General features: G+C 45.1%; 1 protein-coding gene across 1 annotated transcript in view; it reads left to right on the forward strand.

The window, feature by feature from the left end:
• DOCK5 (dedicator of cytokinesis 5) overlaps window positions 1-18,514 on the forward strand; it is a 130,843-nt gene that overhangs the window by 21,709 nt on the left and 90,620 nt on the right. Inside the window, exon 2 of the mRNA XM_065398350.1 lies at window positions 9,418-9,501. Coding sequence (XP_065254422.1) covers window positions 9,418-9,501 — 84 coding nt within the window. The remainder of the gene's footprint in view (window positions 1-9,417; window positions 9,502-18,514) is intronic.

Raw genomic sequence — 18,514 nt, forward strand, 5'->3', positions numbered from 1 at the left:
TAATTTGATCTGGATTTGGAATTTGAACACCCTCAAATTTCAGAGATGCAATTTATGATTTTGTTCCAGCGTTGACTCTGTGAAGCCCGCCAGATCAGCTGCCCTTAAAAATAAATAGAAATATTGTCAGTTGATTTAGTCCCCTTGGAAACTGGCAAGCTTAGGCTGTCCTGCTCTGTGGGTTCTATTCCCAGTTCTGCCACTAACTTGCTGTGTGACTTTGGCCAAGTCACTTCCCCTTCTCTATGTCTCCATTTCCCATCTGTTGAATGGCTACGGTGAGAGTTGCTATCGCTTCGAAAGAAATTTGAGATCATTAGCTAGGTGGGGGAGCTTTTCAAAGACTCAAATGGGAGTTAGGCAGCCAACTCTTGTTCACTTTCAATGGGAGTTGGGTACCCAACAGCCGTCAGTACCTTTGAAAATCTCTCCCATGAGTGTGAAGACTTATTTATTAGTAGCACTGGCTCGAGCCCGGGAGCCAGTCTACTAGAGTCGATTTGAGCATCCCTAACTGTATACGCGTAGCGTTATTGAGTTAAGTGTGATGGCTGTGAGACCACACTGGTGCACAACGTTCAGCTGCGGAATATACCCAGCCAGTTGTTGCGGTTTGTAGGGTCTGTGGGCTGGAGCCCCATGATGGGCCTTTCGCACATCCAGCCTCCGCAGATTAGAAGAGCTGCTCAGACCACTCGCTTTCTTGACCATGTCAATGCAGACACAAGGATCCCGCTGCACGATGACCTGCAGAACCCGCCGAAGACAAGATTAAAATCCCGCAACCCTCTATGGAACCGCATCAAGACCCTTACCCTCAACTTCGACACTGAGGCTCAGTGGAGAGTCACATGGAGCGTTTTGACCGCTCAAAGCAAACAGCTTGTCGTTGACCCTGCCACGGAACCACCGGGTTTTGATTCATGTCAGTAAGACTGGGGCGGATTGAGTTGCATCAGGGCATCTCATGGGAGATGTGGACAAACCCTCTTTAAATGGAAAATGAGGCAATCCCCTGTATGCGACTGTGGTCATCAGGCACAAACGATGGAGCACGTCATGCCCGAGTGTCCCCTTCGTTTGGGCTTGAAGGACATTCACCAGCTCACTGCTGTGGCAACGTGCTGGCTATCGTACCTAGATATAAATTGTTAGTCGTTGCTACCTACCCAAGCCACGTGAAAGAAGCAGCTTGGGCCCAGCATGGGGTATGTGGGACGTGTACAGACTTCCACGCATGCCTATCCTAAGCCTGCGCTACATTGTACAGTCTCTACATTTTTAAGGTCAGGCTTGACAAAGCCCTGACTGGGATGATTTAGTTGGGAATTGGTCCTGCTTTGAGCAGGGGGTTGGACTAGATGACCTCCTGAGGTCCCTTCCAACCCTGCTATTCTATGATTCTATGGAAAGGATTTGACAGTATAGCAATACCGGCAAACCCTGCTAGTGAAGACAAAGCTTTTACCAGCAAAATAATTCTTTTGCCCAAACAAAATAACCTACACCCACCAAAAGCACTTCTCTGCTGGTATAACTACGTTTGCACTGGGCCTTTTGCCAGCATAGCTGTGTTGGTTAGGGGTGTAATTTCTTTCATGCTCCTGGCCAGCATAGCTATGCTAGCAAAACTTTGAAGTGTAGATGAGGCCCCAGTGTATTTCCCTTTTGGCTGGCACGTGCCCTGTTACTCCAGGCATGAGCTGAGAGTGCCAATGTGGAGAAATTATTTTGACTAAGTTTAAAATCCCTATTGGATTTTTAGAGTGCAAATAACAAAAGGAAATGGAGAACCTGGTAAAGAAGTACATAAAGCTATAATTATTTTTCCATATTACATGTCTGTAAAATAAAACACACACACTTGCAGCTAGGCAGTATGACTCTTTTGTGTATCATTATGATACACATAAGTTAGAATGCAAGAAAATAATATAAGCAATTACTGTGCACATTATACCAGCAAAAATTTAAACCCAACAGCAAGTTGTGTCAGTGGAATTACTGGGTGAAACTCTCTGGCTTGTATCAGAGGGGTAGCAGGGTTAGTCTGTATCCACAAAAACAGTAAGGTGCCACCGGACTCCTTGAAGACTAACAGATTTATCTGGGCATAAGCTTTCTTGGGCACTTCTTCAGATGCTTCTTCTCTGGCTTGTGTTATGCAGGAGATCAGACTAGATGATCATAAACCTTCTGATCTATGAAATTATTCAACTCTGTAGTTAGTGGGTGAAATTCTGGCTCCATTGAAGTCAGTGGGAATTTCAGTGGGGCCAGGATTTCATCCAGTGTAAGTGCAGTTACAGTAATTACTGTCTGTCTATACTTGTGGTTTTGTTTTTTTGGCTGTTTCCCTACAATGGATTCTCTTGGCGCTCTGTTCTCGTGGCATAGTTGTGCGGGGGAGGGAAAGGGGCTGTGATTGTAAAGTTCTTTTGTCTGGACAGGCCCTTGAGCTGCTTAAAACATGCATTTAGTGGCAGAATAGGAGGGATTTAAAGAAATCTCTCTGATTTGATCATAGTGCTAACTGTGCACGTAGTAACTGTGTTCATAAATGTCACATAAACTGGTGAAAGCCACATGAGCTTTGGAGTGTCCAGTAATAGCAGCATTACACCTCATGGCCCACACTCTGCTCCCATTGACATCAAAGTAAATATGTAGACTCCAGCAAAGTCAGTGGCATTACTCCAGATTAATATCAATGTAAGTGAGATCAAAATCTGACCCATTGTTTTCAGTAAGCAACCATAGCATTAACAGGGACTGTCTTTTTGTTCTGTGTTTGTACAGCGCCTGGCACAATAGGGTCCTGGTCCATGACTAAGGCTCCTAGGCACTACAGTAATGCAAATAAACACTTGGCAATAAATAATTGAGAGGAACGATGACGAGCGTGAATATTTTAGACATGGAAAGATGGAGACTATATTACTTTTTCCTGCATAATCAGTTTTGAGACAACTCAGCTGCCCACCTCAGAGGGCCTGATTATAGTTCATTGAAATCAATGGAAAGGCTCCCATTAGCATCAGTGGGCTCTGGATCAGGTCCTGAGTTCTTGGTTTCTGAACAGATGCTGTTATGTAAGGCCAGGTGTACTCCCTGATTCTGCAGGTGTAGAATTTGCCACAGACTCACCCCTTGCTTCAAAATCTAGAATTTGTTGTTGTTTTGGTCCATAAAATTGTGAAGAAAACCTTCCAAATGTGATGCAAGTGTAACACGTGCAATGTTTTTCTGAGTCTAAAGCCAACTTGAAACAATAGGTCTGAGACTGGTGTAAACTGTTTCCTTTTAGCTCAGCAGTTTGTTCACTCTGAACCGTAATGGTGGCAGTTGGGCGAAGTGTTTAAGTATGTGAGTAGTCCAGTTCAAGTCAATGGAACCACTTGCTTAAAGTTAAGCAAATGCTGAACTACTTTGCTGAACTGGGGCCTTGAACATCAGTATTATTAACTATTTCATGGCTGATCATTTTAGGATAAAAACCCAGCTGATGTGTTTATTCCGTGATCCCAAACCACAATTTAAAAAAAAATCTGACACACAACTCTTGTCTGGGCAATTTCAAAAGATTTCCCTCCAAACATCAAAAAGGCTTTGTCCCTATTAAGAATGGGCTCCTTGGGCAGTTCCTTATTTTTTTAAATGAAGCCACTGTTTTTTGGCTCCATCTTGGCAACAGGCAGCATACCAAGCGCTCTCCAAACGGGTCTCCCCAATGCAAATGCCAACTCTAGCTACATGGTCATTGCAGCATAAAGCACGTAGTTCTCTTTCCAGACAATAGTTCATGACTCTTCGGTTGAAAGATGTAATGAGACTAGGGCTGCTCAGTGCAAAGGCACTGAATGTGATTCTTTGTTCAGAGAAAGCAAGGCTCTGCCTTCTCCTATGAGATAGTGGTTAGGGTAGAAACGCCTTCTGAGAAGCGGGGTGTGTTGTTTGGAAGCTGTTATCATGTTCTCTTGAAGGGGGCAGGAGGGAAGGGCTGGATATTTTGACCTAAATGAGAGATAATGGACCCTGCAGTGGTTGCATTTTTCAGCCAAGTAATCTACAGTTTAAACATGCTTAATCAAATTATTGGGTAACGAGGCTGTTTTGTTCTGTTTTGGATTATACACAGAAGGATACATGAAAGTTTGTGCCTCCATAAATCTTATTTCCAGATGCTTTGGCTAAATTTAGTTGCTTTAAGAACATTTTATCGACTGTGGGTGAGAGGCATTGTTGTTGGTTTAGTGGTTAAAACAGGACCATGAGTTAGGAGTCCTGGTTTTCTTCTGCAGCTCTGCTACAGATCAATTGTCCGTGTCCTTCAACTGCCCTGGCTCAATTTCCCCATCTGTAGAAGAGAGAATAACACCCACCTTTGTAAAGTGTGTTGAGATTCTCATGTGAAAGGCACTATATAAATACAAAGTATTTACTTGTCTAGGCACATACCACTCATTGGTGCAAAGCCCGTTAATATGTGGCCTTGCCATTGACTGGATTGTCACCTTTTCGGTAAATGAATATTGTTGATATGGCATATATAGAACTGACACAATGATCCTGATTTTGCTCTCGTTGAAAGCAAAGACAAAGTTCCAGTTGATTTTAGTGGAAGCAAGGACAGGCCCAGTGATTTGCAAATGGTTGTGGTGTTAGTGTGGCAAATTAAGTCTTCTCCAGACCTCTTGGACAGAGTCTGGTACAAAGTGAGGTCTTGTGGGTTTTGGGTTTGTGTGTCTGTGTTCTTCTTTGGGTTTTCTGCTGCATGTGTGGCGCTGGTGATACCTGATCTTTCAAGTCCCACTGGCTGGTGCTTCGGAGATCAGGAATGTACTATGTTTCATCTTGTGGCCCACACACACAATGGAGCGTATGAGTCAAACCAGACCCGCTCCTCATCTCAAATATACCATCCCTGCCCAGTTGTAACACCACCATGTACCAGCCCTTGCCAAGTTGTGTGCACTCCTGGTAGACTACACTGACTTCCCGCTCATTTGTGGCTACAATTCAGGGCCTGGATACCTTGGAGAGCCCTGGATAAATACTGGCTATCTCCTTTGACTGCAAGGATAACTCATGTATCCTGTCTCCAGGGATGATCAGTGTATGACGCTTCAGAAGAAAGCAACCCCTAATCTCTGCACACACAGCATCTGCCAGTTGTGCAATGCTGTGTTTGTGGGAAATAGAATTCCTTCCTGATGCCTGCAAGGAATCAGCTTTTGCCCTGAAGCATGAGATTCATCTCCCTTTATCTTAGTCTTTATAACTACAGTTGCTGCTGTTGGTCATAAAATTATTCATTGTCCTCTTAAATCCAGATGCAGTGTTTGCCCCTTTGACCTGCCCTGTTAATGAATTCCCCAGGCTGGCTACACATTGCTGAAAACGTATTGTCTTAAATTTACCCACTGTTAATCAAATCTGGTGACCTCCTTATTCTCATGTAAATGAAACAAAGTGATGCATTGCTAATAATTATGCTCAAAGGATGCGATTGTTAGAACAAGCCCAATTTCTCTCTCTCTCTAATGGCTAATACTTTTCCTTCTGTCTCTCTCAGCTCAGATTAAATTTTCTAGACTTCAAGGTTAGTTTTTCACAACCATTTTCATTAGAGAAAACAAAGGAAAAGAACAGCTCTTCTAAGCTTCCAAGTTCCATAGAGGAAAGAACGCAACTGAGGCTTACTCATAAGAAAGACAAATTTAACTTCAAATATTACTGCAGTTTGGGGGGCAAAAGTTGATGCACTTTTAAGTTGTACATGAAGGATTTGTATGTCTTCATGCCAGGAACATGTTTATTTGGTGGGTGCAGATTACTTTTTCTTTTAAGCCCCCTAAAGGTCAGTTTAAACACACACAATAAAAAGTCCAAACAGGCCATCTACAGCTATTTAAGCTGTCTTGGATGCAGCTGGCTCCAAGGAATAAGACGCCCCAGTTGCAAACAGTAAAGCTCCCAGGGAAAATATGCCAGCAATTTGTCTTTCGTAACTTTGCACATAAGAGTTGGGTAGGAGATTTTATACACAGTGACTCTGTGTTCTTGTTTAATTCAATCGAGCAAAGCAAGACACTGTATATCTTGCCTATCTTTGATGAATAGTGGCGGAAGTATGTTTTTTCTGCTCAAGGCCGTTACCTGGGGGGGTCTGAAACATTCCCCCTGTATGGAAGGAGTCTTGCTGTCCTCTCCCCCCCCCCCCCGGTATGCTCTTTAATGATGAAACTTAATTTAAACCAAATCTTAAAAAGAAGGACTGTGTAGAGCCCGCCCATCTCTGTTACACGCTCAACGTCTCTGACTGTTTTTGATGGAAGCTAAAGCAGTTTCTTAGGGAGAAATGGTGACTTGCATTTATATTGTGCTTTTTAGTTTCACAGAAGCCCAAAGTACTTAAAAGCTATATGTAGCAATCACTTCACCCCCTTCACTGAAAAGCAGCCACCTTTGAGGTGGAACATTACACAACATTAAACAGTGTTTTAAGACAGAGAGCGGAGTAGCATCCAATTAAACCACAGGAGGAATTTCAGTGGGTAGAATATAATTAGGCAAGTTAGAATTTGGCCAGGATGCCTAGGTTTAATCTTCTAATTTTGTGAAAGTGCTATGGGATTATTAATGAGCGCAGACTGTTTGATTTTACATCACATCTGAAGAATGGCACCTCCAGTAGCCCTGTGCGCCCTAGCACTGCCTACTGGGATCTCTGTTCAGAAGTGACTCATGGGCAAGAATTCTATTCACCTGAATCATCCGCACCACTTCCTGCTGCACCTTGGGGTGTTTTGGAGCTGTCCATCCAAGTAATGGCCTGGCCCAATCCTTCCTAGCTTTAGTGATCTGGCAGATTTCCTGCAATGGACAGCATGACTGCAGGCAGTTCCTTTAGTCAGAGTAGTACACGGTACTTTTATGAAAACTTTCAGAAGTACTTGGTCCCCCCTCCCACATCCTGAATCCCATGTTTCTGGCCCTGCCCCGGAGCCTGCACCCCCATTTAGAGCCGTAACCCCTCCCGCATCCCAACACCCTGCCCCAGCCCAGTGAAAGTGAGTGAGGGTGGGGAAGAGCAAGCCACTCAGGGAGGGGGAATGTAGTGAGTAGGGATGGGGCCTCAGGGCAGGGGGGCGGGGCCTCGGGGAAGGGGCAGGGCTAGGGTGTTTGGTTTTGTGCGATTGGAAAGTTGGCAGCCCTATCCAGGAGATCAGACTGGATGATCGCAGTGGTCCCTTCTGTCCTTTGTATCTATGATTCTTTGCGGGGGGGAAACCTTAGTCAGTTGAAAATCTCCCCCAGTAATGCATTCATTGGAGTTACACCTGGTGTGAGTGTGGCCCAGTATTGATCAACACTAACAAAGCAGCATAAGAAAATAAGTGTTTATGAACAAATGCCTATTTTAGGAACTGCAGGAAATTCACATAACCTGCCCACTCATTGCTGCATTATTTGTAGCTCTACAGTATTTTAAAGAAAGTTAGTGTGTGATATAATTTCCGGTGTGGTAAGCCATAGTCATTTGTTTATATTGGCTCCAAGCCAGGAAGTAATATACTTCGCCCTGACGGAAACGATAGGCATTTGATGTTGTGAATTTCCTGATGCAGCAATTGAAGATTTTTTTTTAAATTATGTTCAAAGGGTGCCCTTCGCATGCAAACCCTCTGAAGTAGGAGCCACTTTGCTAGAGTCAGCTGGTAACATTTGCCAGGTTAATGTCCCTCCTTGAAAATGCAGTGTACTTCCCTCCCACTGCTTCTGTACTTCACCTCTGCAATTCCTGGGAGTAGCTAGCCAAGAGACAACTGAAATCTAAATATGCCTTCGCTGCTCTGAGTTTAAAGTCTTAGACAAATGAGAAAGCTGCACTTGTGTAACTTAAGGTGTGAATTTAAACCAGTGTAGTTTAAAATGATGTAAAAAGCTATTTGTGCAATTAAAAGCCAATTCAAGTTACAATAGTGCAACTTTCTAGTCTAGACAAGGCCTCAGTGCCCATCATGATGGCTTTTCCCAGGTACAGTGCTAACTCTAGAAGGCTGCTGAGCAAGACTAGTGTAGGGACTGCCGGCTTGGGGTCTGATCCTGTTCCCATGGAAACTCAGTGACAGTATTTGCATTGGCATTGCTTTAGTTAGAGATGTAGCTCATGGTGAATCACAAGCTTGCTTGTTAACATGTTCCCTACTCAGACACCAGCAACACTCACTCATGCCAGAGATGTGCTGGATCACTGGGTAGCAGCCACGTTCTGCGGTAGCAGGCCCAGGCAACAAATATGGAGCATTAAAATTGCCCCTGAAATGGAAAATCTTTGTCTTGCGTGTGCTTGACAAACTTGCTCTCCCACCCGCTTTCTGAAGGGTTAGTAAATAAGGGCATTTGTCATATAATTGGTCCAGGACCAATGCTTGTGTAACGATTTCCGTTCCCCTGCTCAGTGGCGTAGCCAGGTTCTAAGAGCAGGGGGAGCAAACATTAAAAAGGCGCCCCCCCTTGGCAGCTCCTCTGGCCACGCCCCCTTGGCTCCTCCTCTGGCCACTCCGCACCCCCCTCCCATGGCTCCTCCGGCCGTGCCGCCCCTACGGCCCCCCCCATGGCTCCTCTGGCTGCGCTGCGGCCATGCTGCACTCCCCCTTCAAGCCTGGGGTGCGGCAGCCCCCCCCCCCCCAGTTCCAGCCCCGTGTGTATGCAGAGAACAGAGGGGGTTACAGCCTGGATCAAGGTTACAGGGCCCGGCTCTGCTCAGGGGTTCTGACCCCTCACGGCTGGCCGGGAACGTAGCTCCTGGTGGGTCCGAGCCAGCTCCATTCGCCTGTCTCCTTCCCCTTCCTAGCCAGAGGCCACCCTCGCTCCTCCGGCCGTGCTGCCCCCTCCCCATGGCTCCTCCGGCTGTGCTGCCCCCCCTTGCCTGCAGGAGCCCAGTGCCGGCCCAGCAGGCCAAGCTTCAGAGCGGAGCGTGGGCCCTGCCCGCTGGCGCCATGGTAACCCCTAACTAAGGCGCCGCTTTTGGAAAATGTGCTGAGGGGAAGCGGCTGCTTCCCCTGCACCCCCCCTAGCTACACTACTGGCCCTGCTTGGGTCATTAGCAGGGTTTGAACGCAGGACCTTTAGCATCACAGCACAGAGCTCTGCCACTCCAGGTAGCTGCTAAGAAGTTAGTATGTTCTTATTCTTGAGTGGACCTGCTGCAGGAGGGAGATGTGACACGCACATTCCCAGTCTGTTATGCTCCGAATAGCTACTAGTCAGTAAAATCATTTGCAGTGCTCTTCCAAAGGGTTTGGCCAGTTGCAAGACATCAGATTGCAACATCTGATTATCTTCATGCTCTCTTGCTCCACTTCACTTCCCGCATGATTATATTTTTTCATCTCTCTCCCCCACTTCTAGCAATCTACAATTACGAGGCTGTCCAAGATGTGGAGCTCTCCTTGCAGGTTGGTGATACGGTTCACATTTTGGAGATGTATGAAGGTAAGTCCCAGACCACCACCTTTCTATTTGGTAAAAGTTTAAATATCTGAAACAAGTTTTTTAAAATTATATCCCCCAAAACTAGAACATTTCAATGAAAAGTTTAGGAGAAATGATTTTGTTTTGTTTTGTTGCTTCTGAAATTGTTTGTGGAAAGTATTTACCACTTTCTGACCAGCTCTAGTAGGATACAAAACTTGGATCCAGATCCAAACTTCCAGTCAAAGTCTGGTGGTGTTTGGCCCATTAAAAAGATGGGACAGTTTTGAAGTTTGCATCCAGACTTTCCCAATCTGAAGAAGCTTGTTGCAGGCTTCTCTCTAGTTTTGAAGGAGTTGAAGTTATTCTCAACTCATGAAATACAAGGCGTATTACTCGTTTTGGCATATGAGCATTCTTCATGTGCTACATATTTCTCTAACTTAAATGTCTTTGTGTGTAATGTGCGGTGATGTTTGAGAAAGTTCCTGTGTAATAATGGCGCTTTCTTACTCCAAATCTTGTTTCCCTGTCTCTCTCTGAGTTACATCTGCCTGCCATATTGACACATGCAAAGAATTTTACACATTCGGATCCCGGAGAGCTAGTGAATATGAATGCAAGCTGGATTCTGTTCTGCCTCAGACATCAACAAACTAAGGCCTTATCTACATGGGACATTACTGAATGGCAACCAAGTGCGCTGTAAATTCACACCCTGGTTTGCCACTCAGTAACGTCCTGTGTAGACAAGCCCTTAGTTCCAGTCGCAGGATCTTTCTTATCAATGGGATGATGTCATGGATTTTCAGACCCAAGGTGCTCTTTTCAGATCTGCCAGTTAGAAAAAATCACCATTTTTTTGATTTGTAAACTGAACTGAGACATCTCGAGGGAGAAGAGTTCCAGAAACCCAGAATATATGTGGCACTTTATGGAGCCACTTGCAGCCCAATCAGCACACAGCTGCGGCCCATGTGACATCCTCAGGGCCATACAGGTAGTATATATATTACGTGGGCTGCTTCCACACTGCACACAGAGAGCTGCATATGCAGCCCACAATGGTAAATCGGTTGAGAACCGCTCCTGAGGGTTATTTTATGACTCCTATCACCATAGCATCTGAGCTCCTTGTGTTGTTATGCAATATTTGCTGGGTATTTGTCCCTTTTAAATACAAGGATGTTCTGTACAGCACATCACTAGCTATTAAAAACTGCTTTAAAAAACAGTGCAAATGAAAATTAATATTTAGATCTTATAATACATAGCTGTTAAACAGGGCTGTCTAATATTCTTCTGCTGGGAACAGAATAGAGCCAGCTATATCCTGTAAAGAGTACACTTACCCATATCTCCATTTCATGATATCTCTGTTCTCTCCAAAAGCCAAAAGGCCTTTCGTGAATATAAATTGTCACCAGACTTCCGCAAACTGCATCTATTGGGGGGGGGACATGTACAACTCCCCCCACTTTGGTATCTCCATTGAGCAGGGCAAGTTGCTTGCTTAGCAATTTGCTGTTAGTGAGTTGGTCTCTTTCCACTTCTCTTTGACCTTGACACTGGAGACAGCCAGCCAGCCTGATCTTACATGTCAAAGCAGATTATACTGCTGATGTATATGTTAACAGTGATGTGTGTGGTAATGGAGGAGTGTGTTTGTAAGAAAGAGGTTAATAAGCAATAGAGTCAACATACGAGCCGATTTTGCAAAGAGGAGAGAGGCTTAAGGCTAAAAACAGCCTTTTTTTGTGAAGCTGGGTGTATCCTGAACTTACAAAAAATAGCATTTTTACATGGTTGTTCAGTTTCCTCCTTAGCCAGCTGTTAACAGAGACGTTGTCAAATAGAGTAAATTAGTCCTCATGTTGTCTGCCGTCTGCCTGAAACTGCACAATCAGGAATTTAAACTGAGAGTGGATTGCAAGTTCTTTGCGATAGGGCTTTTTATTCTGTGTTTGTACAGTGCCTTGCACAACGGGATCCTGATCCGTGACTGGTGCTGCTAGGTGCTACAGGAACACAAATAATAATTTTATTGGAAAGATGGAGGGAAATCAGGCAAGGCATTTGTGAATTTTATAAAGGTTCCAAAAAAAAAAAAGAGGGGTGCAGGTGGCTCCTTGGGGAATTCTCTTACAGATGTGGGTACCTCTTCCTGCCTTCAGCTCCCCCCCGCCCCCTCAAAAAAGAGGTTTCAGCATAGAAACTCCAAATTTTCTTTTGTCTTTTGCTGTGGTCACTCTTGCAGGTCTGTGTTTCCTTTCTCTCGTGACCTCAGCTTTGTGTGTCCTGGTTTCCAGATGTGTGGGGGTTGTTCTTTTGAGAACAACAGTGTTCCTGCAAGAAATGTCTTTATTCCTCCTGTGTTAATGCTGCATCTGTACAAGCTGAACTCCAGCTTAACAGAGGCCTTTTTTTTTGGTCTGAACATCACCAGCTTTATATAGGTGCACAAGTCTCAAGTTCTATTTTCCCAGGATGATGGCTTCCCCAGAAAGGAAGCTCTGCCCTATAAAGTTTTTTCTCTGGGGCATATTAGTTACACCTCCAGTTTCCATCTGAGGGGTTGCTCTGAATCATGCAGAGGAGTGACATGAACCTGGCTTTCCCTCATCCCAGTTGAGGGCCTTACCCCTAGACTAGAGTCAGTTTCTTTTTCTGGCCCAGTGAATATTGAATTATTTATACAAAGTGGAACAGCTCCAACACGAGATTGAGAGAGAGTCCGAGACAGTCTCTGCAGGCTGCTGGTCATGGCATTCACCAGGGATTTGGGAGACTCAAGTTCAAGTCCCTGGATCCTGTTTTTTTTGCACGCACAATTTTTTTTTTTTTTTGAAAAAAATCTTCGTTTTGCTCCGCTTTGAAATGGAGACAAATGTTGAAACCCTGGCATTTTTCATGAAATGGAATTCTTGTTTTCCAGCCAGCCCTGGGGAGCACTTATACTGAGTTACCAGGACGTACACAGGGCAATTTTACCTGCAGATGTCTTTCTCCTCCTTCTCACATCTAGAAACAGTCCTCATATTTACTCCTAATGTTGGTTCCCCCCGCTCGTAGTTTAAGGGATTGGAACAGGGCTGTATTCTCTCCTCCTCCGTGTGCAGTGAAGGAGTCTTGGTGTATTGGGCAACCAGAGCTTGAGAGCTCTTTGTAGTCTCTGTGTGTCTGGCTTCGCTCCGTCAGAAAGAGCTGAAATGCACAGTTTGTTCCTCAGCTGTGAGACAGAAAGGTTGAAGCCCGCACTTGGCTTCTTTGTATAACAATAAATGTTATCTTAATCTCAGCTGGCGGGAGAGCTCCCAAGTCATAACACTGACCGAGCTAAGCGAGTCTAGATTGGAGCAGGTCCATGAAAAGACAGGGAGCTATGAAATGAACTAGAGGGTGATTATCTCAGACCAGAGGGCCTAGGTGCTATTCGCCCTGTGCAGAGAGCCTATACAATAAGGCCCTACTTATTAAACTCTGCTCGAGAAGGCTATATGGTGTTTAAGGCATTGTGAGGGATGTCTGCCCTGGGGTGAATTTCACCCATAAGAGACAAGTCATTGCCAGTAATTTAAAAAAAAGAGGATGGAAACTCATAAATGGGCCAGAATCTCTAGCTGGGAGATACCAATTCACTGTAAAATTCCCTGCACTGGGAATTGCCTCAAGGGACAATTGACCCTAAAGGAAGGTCAGGGTACTAGAGTGGTAGGTAAAACCTAAGGTCAGGCCCACCGATGTGGGGGAGAAGGGGGGCAATTGCCCAGGGGCCCGGATGCTTTGGTAGTGGCAGCAGCTGGGAGCCCGGGCCCTATTAAATTGCCCAGGTGGGCCGCAGGGTGCCTAGGAGCGTGAGACTGCTCCGGGTCCCACGGGCTGGCATGGGCTGTCCCTGAAGTGACGGATTCGTCACTTCTGCCCTGGGCCTCGCCCTCACCAGGGACGGCCCTGGCCCTGGCCCCGGGGCCTGGAATTTCTCTCGGCAGGCCTGCCTAAGGGAGAGTAGTTATAGTGTGATTTCCCTCCCTTGGCGTTTTCCTGTGGGAGAGGGCAGTGTTAAATTGTAGGTAGGACTCCCCTGGAAGTTGGCATAAACCCAAGCTAATCCCAGCCCCCTGTCTGGATGGTAAAGCAAAATCCCTGGCCTACCTCCACTTGTTTAGTGCCATTTGTGCCTTTAGGATCTGCATGTAGGACCCTAGAATAGCCCGGTGGTTTGGGCACTTACCTGGGATGCAGGAAAGCCTGCTTTAACTCCCTGCTCTGAATTAGGCAGAGTCCTATGTGGTTTCCCCAGTCAACAGGCTATCAGCTATTCTGGATGGGTGTCTTTCTTTGGAACAATGTACCAAGAGTCATGGTGGATCCTGCATTATTTTTTAAATCCAGATTGGATGCTTTTCTAAATACATGGTCTAGGAGTTATTGTGAGGAAGTTCTGTGGCCTGTCCTACGCAGGAGGTCAGGCTAGATGATCACAGCAGTCCTTTCTGGCCTTGGAAACGCTGAATCCAGGAGCCAAAGTCCATTGGAGTTGACGGAAAGTCCCCTGTTGACGTCACTGACCTTTGGATGAGGTCCTTATAGTTCAGCGTTGTGGTTTGTGTCCTTTTCCCCTTTACTAAATGGGTGTATGAAATAACGATTTATAAGTCCCAATTATGGCCATAGTGAGACAGCCTGGGTTATTGTGAAGGGTTCCCTTTTCCTACGGTGGTAGAATCCAGCTGCAAGGTCAGAGTAATACCATCTCAGATTGCTGGGCTACGTTGTGGCTAGGGTGACCAGACGTCCCGATAAAATTGGGACTGTCCCCATTTTGAGGAGTTTGTCCCGCGTCCCAACCAGAGTATGGTCGGGACGCCATTTGTCCCGATATTTTGTTTCCTGGTCTTCGGCGGCAATTCAGCAGAGAGTCCTTCAGTCGCGGACGGTCTTCGGTGGTGGGTTCTTCTGTCTTTGGCGGCAAGGTTTATTACCCACCGCCGAAATACAGCCGAAGGGCTCTCCGTCAAATTGCCGCCGAACGGGTGAGTGTAAAAAAAAACGCTCCCCCCCCCTGCGGCGGTCCTGATATTTTCCCCTTAACATCTGGTCACCCTAGTTGTGGCTTTGTCCACGGTGGGGGTTTTGTCCAGTCACAGGCACCAGGGTAGCACACCAGTGCAAAAGTGATGGTCACTATCTTGGCTGATATACTGGGATTTGAACCAGGGATCTCTAGAGCTGATAGTATGGCATGAGCTGCTACAGCTTGAGCTAAGGGGCCCAGACTGTCTGGGCAGGAGCTGTAACAGACTGGATCAGCACAGAGGGGGACCTGCAATGCACCCTTACCAGTGAGTTACACAATCCCCTAGTGTAGGCAGGACACTATTTATTGAAACTGAAATAATGCAAACTCTGGCTTATAGCACCTTGGGTCGTCTACACTAGAGGTTTGCCTTGGTGAAGCTACACAATTGGCTGCAGTCAGGGCAGATCCTCTGCATAGATGAGGTCTAAATCATTGCCAGTGGTTGCTTCGTTGCCTACGCTGAGACGAATCTTAAAGACCTTCTGTCGTGCCTTGCTCTGCCTGTAAGCAGGACTTAGCACAGGATGGTTTATTCATTAAACATGAAACATCTGGTCAGAACCAGTCTCCTTAGAATTTTCCTCCCTTTTAAAGGAAACACACATGCTGCCATTTTTGAAATGTGCAGCTTAGACCGTCTGGGGGTCTCGGATTTGGCACTCCATTGTAAATCGTGAAATAAGATTTTTCTTCATTGTTCCGTCTGGGTGATCTGGCTGCACACGTGTGCGTGCTCTTTTTGTTGAACAACCTGCTCCCCCGATAACAAGACCAGGCAAAACCCAGCCTGTTGTTTGCCAAATGTTGGCCGGTAGATGTTTGTAATTGGGGAAATGTGCTTTATATTGCATAATCCACCGAATAGCAATAAAAAGACACTGCTTTGCATGTGCATCCTAACGCTGCCCCCTGGGTGAACCGTGCCTGTAGAACTTTTGCAGACTTCCTCAGAGTGAGATTTCACTTTAGCTCTGGGAATCTGTCCTAAGGGGGTGCAAATTCCAGTCTTGTTTGGAATCTCTTTTTCTAGCCTGTAACTTTTACCAGCTGTGGAAAATGGCAAAAACAGGGATGGAAGGGGAAAGAGTGCTCAGCTTTGGCCAAGGAAGCCTCATACAGGTGCAAATTATATTGCACTGTCTGCTTCTGTCTCAGACGTTGCTTTGATTGCCACAGGTGAATGAAGGAATCCCCTTCTCACTGCAGTGCAGTGGCTCGCAGTGTGGTGCACTGCAGTGAAAAGAAAGGATGGTCTTGTGGATAAAGAAGTGAACAGGGACGGAGGACTTCTGGGTTCTATTCCCAACTCTGCCCCAGTGTCTCTGTGTAACCTTGGGTGAGCCACTTACTCTGTGGGCTTCAGTTCCCCCTCTGCAAAATGGGCATAGTACATTTCTGCCCCCCCCCCACCACTTTGTCTGCTTCGCTTGTGTAGTTTGTAAGCTCTTTGGGGCAATGTCGGTATATGCATAGCACAACTGAGTTCCAGTCCTGTTTAGGATCTCTTAAGTGCTACTGTTACACAAATAAACCTAAACTTACAACAACAAACAAATAAGCTTTTAGATGAGAGGTAAAAGAAAAAAAAATCTCATGGCACTTTTTGTAAGAGTCAGGCTGTTAACCCCTGTATCCTGCAAATTTCAACATTCTACCTCCTTAAATTTTCCAGTGGCATTTTCAACAGGGATGCCCTTATCCTTTTTGGCTTCTGTCATAAACTGTTACATGGTATTGCTGTGTGCTATTTAACAGCTGCCCTATCGCACCCCAGGGGTGGCTGCATTTCAGTGGTGGGTGACATGAGTCCAATATATCTCATTTTATTATAGGGTCCTTTATGAGCTTTCGGGAGAAAAGGCACTTTCTCTATATAAAAGTATTTTTATCTTAGTCAAATACAACTATCCAAATGAATAACAAATGTCTGGGCAGAGAAAGTATGTGTACGAGAGAGAGAGACTGATGTTCTCTCCTTTCCCTTTAGTTCTGGCATGAAAATCCTCCTTTTCATCCTAAAATTTATCCGCTGTCATCCTTGCAAAGGGAATAAACTTGAGGGAAACTCTTAACTACTCTACCGTTTGTCTGAAGCTTCTAGACTTGTATTTGAAAAAAAAAAAGAAAGAAAGAAACAAACAGTTAAAATGACCATTGCCATGAGCACGTGTTCACTGCAAATGATGAATAAAGTTATTTTATGCAGTGTCGTTGTAGCCGTGTTGATCCCAGGATATTAGACACACCTGGCATTTTGCTGTGATGCTGGGAGTTCCTTTCCCAGGCCCGAAGAAGAGCTCTGTGTGGCTCAAAAGCTTGGCGCTCTCACCAACAGAAGTTGGTCCAATAAGATATTACCTCACCCACCTGGTTTTTTGAGTAATGTTATTGAAAGTTAGAACAGAATTCTGAAAAGCTCAGAGGATGCATTGGTTCCAAAGATGAGTGGAGAGCATGAAGAAGTGCTGGAATATCGCTTTATGTAATAATTATATGTAACACAGCCCTTTCATTCCATGATTTCAAAGTGCTTTAGAAAGGTGGCTTAATATCACTATGTTCATTGTACAGATGGGGAAACTGAGACATGGAGGGGTTAAGGACTTGAGCCAGAGCAAATTGGAATTGCTGGAAAGAGTCTCATTGAGTTCATTGGGCTTTGGCTCAGGCCATAAATAGCTCACACTAGGCTGTTCAGTTAATTATTGATGAAGCTAAGAATAGAATCTAAATCTCCTCATTCCCAATCCAGTACTTTATCCATTGGACCATGCTTAATGTATAATCCTGTTTTTATCCAGTGGAAGGAGTGGTACCTTGCCCCACACCCCCCAGAGCTTCTGGAATACAGAGGATTTTGTAACCAAACTTGATTTATCTTATAATTACTAGAGAAATGGGCCAGACTTGCGAAATCTGGACTTCTCTAAAGTTTGGGGGTGGGGGCAGGGTGAGCACATCCAGGATTTTGGCTGGGACCTATCTCTGCCAAGTATAAAAATGGTTCCACAAATGCTTTTCAACCCTCTTCCCTTTGTTTTGTCACCTACTAATCCCCTACCCTCTTGTTGATCTCTTTGCTGGCTGGGTTATCTGTATGTATATCGGAGTGTAAGCTCCATGGGGCAATGATTTTGTCTGCCCTGATGCCTTTGAGCACCACTCATGCCCTGTAGATAATAAATACCACTCCAGCTCCCCTAAGAAACAGTAGCAACATTTGTGCGTAACTTTTAAATGTCAATGCAAGCAACAACCAAAACAAATCAAAATGCCAAAGAGCTGTGTGCCAGGAAGTTAGTTAAGATGAGAGCTGAGGAAGCAGAATCTTTTGACCTTTGGAATAGGTATTTTAGGGGTAAAGTAGCATTAAGAAAAATGCAAATTTGCCCATCATATTGCAGAAATGTGAAGCTGGAGACAATGTTTGCAGGTCAATGTTTAAAATAAACCCAGTTCTGTAGTTGAAAGGACACTGTTGTTGTTATTTTTATTACATTATCTCCTGGCGATCACCATAAATGGACAAGACAAAGGGTGGGAGACAAAAAGTACTAGTCTTTCCAGTTGGGGATCAGGCACACAGTGTGAAATGATTTGCCCAAGACATCTGTGTTTGAGCTGGGAATAGAACGCAGATCTCCTGAGTCTCAGGCCAATATCTTAACCACAAGACTGTCCTTCCTCTGCAGTGATTTAAATTTCCCACTTGCTAAGTAAGGCTCACTTGAGAGCAGCAGGACAAAATACACTCATTCATTCATACACTTGCCTTCCAGTCACCTTGAAGTTAAAATGTTGGCTGAACCCCAAGTTCTAAAGAGGGAAGAAATGTTCTTCTAAAAGTGACAGACTTCTGGTCTGCAAGAACCACAGCTATTACTCTGAAACTGATACTTCCATGGAGCTTGTCACAAAGGCAGTAAATAGGAATAATATCTCTATCTAGGACAA

This window comes from Emys orbicularis, chromosome 2 (genome assembly GCF_028017835.1).
Source record: "Emys orbicularis isolate rEmyOrb1 chromosome 2, rEmyOrb1.hap1, whole genome shotgun sequence".
Classification (NCBI taxonomy): domain Eukaryota; kingdom Metazoa; phylum Chordata; order Testudines; family Emydidae; genus Emys; species Emys orbicularis.